Source organism: Archocentrus centrarchus, chromosome 8, assembly GCF_007364275.1.
Source record: "Archocentrus centrarchus isolate MPI-CPG fArcCen1 chromosome 8, fArcCen1, whole genome shotgun sequence".
NCBI classification, from domain to species: domain Eukaryota; kingdom Metazoa; phylum Chordata; class Actinopteri; order Cichliformes; family Cichlidae; genus Archocentrus; species Archocentrus centrarchus.
In genome coordinates this window covers 26,793,702-26,801,606 of record NC_044353.1, presented here as the reverse complement: position 1 = coordinate 26,801,606, position 7,905 = coordinate 26,793,702, and the positions used below count along the sequence as shown (strand labels likewise).

General features: G+C 40.1%; 1 protein-coding gene across 3 annotated transcripts; it reads right to left on the bottom strand.

Annotated features, from left to right (window-relative positions):
* Positions 1 to 4,613: 4,613 nt before the first annotated feature.
* On the bottom strand, positions 4,614 to 7,154 carry 42sp43 (P43 5S RNA-binding protein). 3 transcript variants are annotated; one of them, XM_030736405.1, is made up of 10 exons: positions 6,986 to 7,154; positions 6,768 to 6,868; positions 6,600 to 6,696; positions 6,385 to 6,473; positions 6,075 to 6,148; positions 5,805 to 5,885; positions 5,483 to 5,712; positions 5,280 to 5,333; positions 4,936 to 5,129; positions 4,614 to 4,706 (listed from the first exon to the last, which is right to left on the bottom strand). In XM_030736405.1, the coding sequence occupies exons 1-10, from the start codon at positions 7,103 to 7,105 to the stop codon at positions 4,691 to 4,693; spliced, it is 1,056 nt and encodes a 351-aa protein (XP_030592265.1). In that variant the 5' UTR covers positions 7,106 to 7,154; the 3' UTR covers positions 4,614 to 4,690. The 3 variants fall into 3 exon arrangements, with proteins under 3 accessions (XP_030592265.1, XP_030592264.1, XP_030592263.1); XM_030736404.1 differs by lacking the exon at positions 4,614 to 4,706 and having other exon boundaries at positions 4,781 to 5,129; positions 6,639 to 6,696; XM_030736403.1 differs by lacking the exon at positions 4,614 to 4,706 and having other exon boundaries at positions 4,781 to 5,129; positions 6,986 to 7,105.
* Between the last annotated feature and the right edge of the window lie 751 nt (positions 7,155 to 7,905).

Here is a 7,905-nt window from a genome sequence, read left to right as displayed (position 1 = left end):
AGTTCATCAGATAATCATGAATATTAAACAATGTCCCAGTCACCCTCTCAGTGATGGTATTGTAAACTTTTTTGTCCTACTCTCAAGCTACAAAAATCAAGCTCAGAAAGTTACGCCAAAGGTCACGCTCACTCTGTGGATAATTGGCATGGCCTTTACAGAAAGCCAGAGGAGGGTGATGAGGGTGCAGTTAAATTTGTGTGAATCGGTTTGATAGTGTTGCTGGTATCCATCCAGCACTTGGCCCCTGACATCAGACAGCCTGCTGACACTTGTGGCACCTGCTGAAAACAATTATCAACTCTGCTGTCAACAAGGAACATCCAATCACTCGAGTACTTTCCACAGCTGCAGAACACATGCAAACACTGTTCTACTTCTTCTAAAAAAAAAACCAAAACTGATAAGATAGGGAAGTGAAGATTTGAGAAAACCATGTTTACTGTGTGCATCACCATAGAAACGTATGCCTTTCAAATTTCTGTTTTCTTCTTCCTCTGAAAGTCACACTACACATCCAAAGCAATATCAAGATCTCAAGAGGCTCTCAGTGTTTGATGCATTATCTATACTTTGAGAATGACATTTTATAAAGGAATGACCATGTGAAAGAATTATGGATGGCACAGACACCGTTAACTGCTGGAAGATGATTGCGTGAACCTGAAAACTGATATTACAGTTTGACAGAGCATGTAGGTCAGCTGTTGGACGATATAGAATAATGTATGAAATCTAAAGAGGAAAAGAGGCCAGCAGTTCCACAGCCCGAGACGATGACCTCCGGCAAAGCAAAGAGAAACACAGAAGTAAAGACACCATTCAAACTCAAAGTGACAGGCTGTTTCAGAGCTTCGCTGAAGCTTTGAAATGGACTCTGTCTTGCTCCACTAGACCAAGAAAAAGAGGATTTATTCAACACAAAAAAAATAAACTGTGTAACAAAACTCCCAGAGTAAAATGAAGTGTGAAAATGTGTTAAATATAAACACCATTTGAATTTAAAGTGCGTATTTTATTTTCTGAAGGGTCATTTCTGACTTGCAAGTAAACAAAATTTAATAGAGATTAATCAATGGCCTCCATTGGTGCATTTTTACTCTCCTAAATGGCAGCAAAATAACATACATATATCACCCCTATTACTCTTAAAGGCTTGAAGGCTATAAACTAAAGCAGCAACACTTAGTCCATCAGGATGAACTACTTTGGATAAATTGTTCAAATAGTTGAAAAGTGCCCTAAAAAAGTGCTGTTTTGATAACTTGTATGCGTAATATAAATATCTTTTGGTTTTGAACCATCAACAAGACATCTACAGGAGTGAAACACATTTTCAAGCTTTATTACGAATGCCCAGAGATCTGAATGCAATCCAAAACAGCTGCTGAGATTCTATTGATAAACTGGGAATTTGTCAGTTATTAACATAAGCTATAACATGCAAGATGCAGCAGTAGAATATTAGAAAATCTTATGAATGTAACAGTCCAGTATACACCATCACTATAACAATGACCTTAATGCTAAAAATGTCACTTTCAAGAAAAGCTTATGCTTCGTAAAGGCAGAGTTTGTGGCTAAGACTTTGTGTCAAATTGCAGAGACTGCAGTAAATTACATCATGGCAACTGACTATAGGCCAAAATTTAAAGCCATTCTGCCATTTATTCTATAAATTCCACTATAAATGAATTTTGAGAACCTTGAGAACCTGTCTTTGTGTTGAAAGGGGGGTTGAAATTTTAACCATTTATCACAATAATATTCCTTCATCTGTTTTATTGTTTGGTGTCACCTATTGGATTGAATGACTGAAGTCTGAAGACATAAGACATTTTGGCAAGTTAACAGTTTATGTATTTAAAAAACAGGGGCCTCAGTAGCGTATGAAAGAACCATACATAGCCACAACAGCCTGGCACCTCCTCATGTTCGTCATACACTGCTGTGGGATGGCATCCCATTCTTCAACCAACATTTGTCACAAGTCAGTCAACGTGGTTGTGTTGGTCACTCTAGCACAAACAGCATGCCCAAGCTGATCCCATAAGTCCACAATGGGATTGAGGCCAGGACTGCAGGCAGGCCATTCCATTCTCTCCACTCCCAAATTCTGGAGGTCGTCCCAGATAAACCCCACTCTGTGGGTGTGAACATTGTCATTATGAGGATAGAGTTTGATTTCAGACTGGATATATGGGATTGATGCTGGTTGCAGAAGAACAACACCAGGTTTCTTTTCACCACTGTAGCCAGGCTGACAAATGGGCAAAGCTCTGTTGAGCCGGGTATTCCTTTAACTAGTAATGACTCCAAATATTTTCTTCACAAATAAAATTTTAACCATTGGACAAAAAATTATTCATAACCATCTCAAATACATATCTTTGTGTACATCTACTTTCAGTACTGCTGTTAGTAGACTCTTTCTCTCCAATTGATCTTTCTGAGTTAACTTCAATAGTTACTTCCTCCAAACCATCAGTACTTCTATTAGACCCCATTCCTACAAAACTGCTCAAAGAAGTCTCACTATTAATTAATGCTTCAATCTTAAATATCTTTAACTGGCTATGTACCACATGCTTTTAAAGTGGCAGTAATTAAACCATTATTTAAAAATCCATCACTTGACCCAATCGTCTTAGCTAATTATAGGCCAATCTCCAACCTTCCTTTTCTCTCAAAAATCCTTGAAATTGTAGTTGTAAAACAGCTAACTGATCAGCTGCAGAGGAACGGTTTATTTCAAGAGTTTCAGTCAGGATTCAGAATTCATCAGAGTACAGAAACAGCATTAGTGAAGGTTACAAATGATCTTCTTATGGCCTCTGACAGTGGACTCATCTCTGTGCTTGTCCTGCCAGACTTCAGTCCAGGGTTCAATACTGTTGACCACAACATTTTATTACAGAGATTAGAGCATGTATAGTTATTATAGGTACTGCTCTGCAGTAGTTTGAATCATGTTTATCTAACAGACTCCAATTTGTTCATGTAAATGGGGAATCTTCTTTGGACATTAAGTTTAATTATGGAGTTTCACAGGGTTCTGTGCAAGGACCAATTCTATTTACACTATACATAATTCCCTTAGGCAGTATTATTAGTAAGCATTGCATACATTTTCATTGTTATGCTGATGATACCCAGCTTTATCTATCCATGAAGCCAGATGACATCAATTAAAATGCAGGAATGTCTTAAAGACATAAAGGCCTGGATGACCTCTAATTTCCTGCTTCTAAATTCAGAAAAAAAACCCTGAAGTTATTGTACTCGACCCTACAAATCTTAGAAAGTGTCTGTTTGATCAAGCTTATAGTTAGGACTGGATCAAGTGAACCATCCCTTCGTTATGCTGCAATAGGCCTAGACTGTTGCTGGGTTCCCATGATGGATTGAGTATTTTTTCATTCATCCCTTCCTACTCTATTCATACACCAGACTGCATTTGATCAGTTAATCTCTGGCTCATTTCCATAACATGTCTTTTGTCTCATCTCCTTCCCCTCACTCCCAACTAATGACAGCCCCTGCCTGAGCCTGCTTCTGCCAGAGGTTTCTTCCTGTTAAAAAGGACTTTTTCCTCCCTACTGTTGCCAAGTGCTTGCTCACATTTCGTTGGGTTCCGTCCAACTATTGTATGGTCTTTACAATATAAAGCCCCTTGAGGCAACTTTTTGGTTTGGTGCTATATAAATAAAACTGAATTGAATAAAATTTAATTAAATCTCACACACTGCAAGCACCTGGGGTATAAGCAGCTCAAAACAAGAGTGAATACCAGAGTAAGCAGCTTGTCATTGGCAGAAAAGATTTGGCAAGTTTTTCATAGGTGCAACACAACCCACAAATACATCGTCCTTAAAAATGTGGCACCATTTAAAGGGATGTAAACAGGGTTTGCAGTAGTATAAAATTTACGGTCAAGAATTGTCGACCAAATTTCCTTACTTTTTGTACAGACCATTTCTCTGCGCTTACCTGTACATGTTTCTGGCATTACTGACCTGTTCTTAATACCAAAGCTTTCAGATAAATTTTTAAAAACCTAGCAGCAGTTTTAGAAGTTCAAACATCTTTCATGTAGTCATTTTATGAATTTATATGGGTCAATGTTGTACACGGTGGAAACCATGTTTAGTTCTAAACTTGTCTACAACTTTGGATAGGTGGCCAAATATACTCTGTACATATGAACTACCATTCTCTCTTTGTAACCAAAGGCCAGGCTCTAAGCTGGAACAGCTTAACCTCCATTGTACAGATCTGACAGAAGAGACTCATCTACTTTGTGTTCAAAGTCTCATCCGCCTCCAAAATGGCATGCTCTGTGACTCAGCTCTTACTCATATTGTTCATATTTAATGAGCTTCAACATGTTCAGCAAATGTCAACTGATATGTGCAGCCAAAGCGAACACAAGATGGATGCAGGAGGAGAACAGCTGTTTGAGTGTTCACAATGAGACGCAATTAATGAGACTATCTTGGTCCTATGCTTCCCCCTCCAGCAGCTGCTACTGATGGGCTGACCTTCAGGAGTTCACCTAAACATTCAACATTCAAGTACCACTGAGCAAAATGCAAATCATTTTATTGGGTCAAAAGTCATGTTACAAAATAAGCATTTAAGCAACCAGCTGTCCTCAGAACAAGACCTTCTCAAAAGCTTGACATCCTAATCAATGTGTCAAATTATATTACTTTGAAATTTAAATCTTTATATAATCTACATTTTAAAAGAAAAAGACCCAATGTACCAATTACCTAAAGAAGAAAAAAAAAAAAAACTTTGGTTCAACTTCAAAATCTAAGGTTCAAACTTAACCAAAAGGCAGCTCAGCCCTGAAACATTGTCATTTAACCTTTTACTGGTGCAACTTCAGGCTTCTCCAGAGTCCGAGGCTGTTTGATGCTAAACAAATTACGCAGGTTGACTTCTGGGTCAACATAGTGAGGGATCTTGCGCTCATTGAAGAGGCCTGAGAGGTTGGTTTCCACCTTGGCACGTCTGGAGATTCGCATGCGCAGAGCAAAGAGGCGATGCAGGTTTTCCTCCACTAGGGGCAGATTTTGTCCATTCAAGCGCTTCTGCCAGGTTTTCTTAGGCCTCTGACGTTTCTGTTGATCAGAAAATAGAATATATGTAGTTCAATTTCACAAGTCATTAAAATCAGTGAAACCCACCAATTTAAGCTGGAGAACTTGGCATTAAACAGGTTTGCAGAGAAATGTGTTGCTATAGTCTACTACACTGATATTAGGCCTTACCTTCAGAGTGGTGGCACTTGGGTCATGGCGAAGCAGGTGTCTGGTCATGCTCTCCTATGGAATAAAGTTCAATAGAATATGGTAATACACTTTCATGTTCAAGGTTCAATATTAAAGCTACTTTAACACTACCATTCACTGCCACACCAAATTCTTAAAGTGGGTAAGCATTTACAGTTACAGAAATTTTGTTTGATGCCTACCCGCATTGCAAACATGCGTGGGCAGTCAGGGAAGGAGCATCTGTATTTGAGAAGGTCAAGGTGCACCTTGCGGATGTGATGCTGCAGGTTAAAGGTTGTAGAAAAGTAGGCCTTGCAGTCATCCCTGGGACAGACCAGCACAGGCTTGTGGGAAGCGTGCATCCGTTTGTGCCTCCGCAAAGAATCCACTTTTTTAAACTCCTTCTTGCACACTCGGCATGTGAATGTAGCTGCAGCACATTAAAAAAAGTAATGATTAACTGGGCCATATTCTACCACAAAGCACTGAGTGGGAACTAAGAACGTCATGTACTGTAGTCACCTGGGTGTTTAGCCATGTGCTTCTGAAGTTTACTCCAGGTATGTTCAAATAACTGGCAATTGGCATGAGGACAACAGTAACCTGCAGAGACCAGACAACTTTATCAAACTAACAATCACCCACTGGTTCCTTTCTGGGTCCCTTTAAGGAACCGTAGCATGTTTATTGTCTTCAGTACATTTAAAGTTTGCATGGAAATGCATTAAACTCAATTTTAATGAAGCCATGTGACAGATGGAGGACGAAAGGTCCAACTAAGACTAAACCAACCTGCATGCTTCTTCTCATGGGCTCTGCAGGCAATATGGGAGTCAAATGTAGCAGCGCATCCATCCTTCGAACATCTAAGTATCCCAGGGGTAGAGACAGAAGTAATTAAATCACTGGCCACCCCCACACAGTGATAATTCATTCTGGAGGTATAAAAGCTGATTGAAGTGAATAGTCTTTAATACGTTTAATGCATTTGACAACCTCAGCCATTTCATTAATTCACAGAATTAAGGGCCATTTAAATAGTTTACAGTAGAGCAAAATCCGAATCTGTTTTGAGGTTAAACACTGTGCTACATGGACTTACTTGAACTTGGGGGACACTCCATGCTCCTTTAAGTGAATCTTAAATAATCTGCGCTTTTTGAAGGTCAAGGAGCAGTTTGCCTGGTTACACTATTGGGAGAGTACACGTGGTTAAAAATAAGGATTGAAAACTGATTGTTCATCCATACCGAGAGCAAAGCATGCCGTTTAAATTACTGTTGTAGTGCCATCTGGTGGATAAGTGTATACTCAAACCTTGAAGTACTTATTTTTGTCTCCATGGGTATAACGCACGTGTCTTTTAAGTTTGCTTGCGTTGAAGAAAGTCTCTGTACAGCTCACAAACTTGCATCTGCACGAATCAGAAATTAAAGTGAGAGGAACAGGCGAGAGGAGCAGCAAAGTGGTGTTTGAGTTGCTTACTTGAATTGCTTCACCCCGCTGTGCTCAAACATGTGGCGCCGCAGGTGAGCGTTTCTGGAGAAGCGACGACCGCAGTCAGCAACTGTGCACTGGCACGGGCGCTGCGAACATTTATCATTTTACAACTCCCGTTTTTCTTATTTTATATGTAGCTTTAATCATTTATTCTCTAGTTTTAGAAAAGCTTTGTAATTGGATGATTAAGTGTTTTTCCTTACCGCCCCGGTGTGCACCGTCTCATGCTCTTTGAGTTTCCACTCCCTGGTGAAAGCTGCTCCACACTCGCCGTGGGAACAGTTGAACAGCTGCAGCGGTTTCCCAGCTCGCAAATCATTCATTTTCTTTCAGTACCTGAAAGTTACTCTAACGACACTATGTTTCGGAAGGGGCGCCGCTTATGTCTGCCTGTTTTATACCCCCTTGAAAGCTTTTAATTAGTTTATTGGCAGCGTCCAGTCACCATTCGCTGAGTCAGGCTTTACGATACTCTAACCTGAAACTAATTGATTGCTAATTAACCTCATTTCCCTCCACTCGGCCGAGCTGTGTTCACACAAACCCGGGCAAGCCAACACATAAATTAGTGACAGTAATAAGTAAAATATATCCTGATGAAAATGACTCAAATTTAACAATAACTAGTCATTAACAGACCACTCTGGAGCTCTTCACACAGGGTTACACCTGTGCCCAGAGAACTGTACCATGGGAAATTAACACTCACTGGCCACTTTATTAAGTACACTTTACTTGCACCATGTTGGTACCCACTTCCGCCTTTAGAGCGTTAGTTCTTCATGGTACGGATTCAACAAGGTGCTGGAAGCATTCCTCAGAGATTTTGGTCCATGTTGACATGATAACGTCACACAGTTGCTGCAGACTTGTCAGCTGCACACAGGTAGGCTGTGACATTTAAACGATGTTCGGTTAGTATTAAGGGGGCCAAGAAAATATCCCCCAAACATTACACCACCAGCAGTAGTACACTGAACCACTGACACAAGGCATGATAGATCCATGATTTCATGTTGTTTGTGCCAAATTCTGACCCTACCCTCTGAGTGTCACAGCCAGAGGTGATAACATGCCACCAGGACCTTCTGCTTCTCTTTCCCATCTGTTTCAAGGTTTGATG

Coding starts and splice junctions, on each gene's coding strand:
- 42sp43 (XM_030736403.1), bottom strand. CDS start 7,105: ATGAATGATTTGCGAGCTGGGAAACCGCTGCAGCTGTTCAACTGTTCC. Junction 6,869..6,985: donor AGACGGTGCACACCGGGGCG/GTAAGGAAAAAC, acceptor AAATGTTCGCAG/CGCCCGTGCCAGTGCACAGT. Junction 5,130..5,279: donor CAAGTGCCACCACTCTGAAG/GTAAGGCCTAAT, acceptor TCTGATCAACAG/AAACGTCAGAGGCCTAAGAA.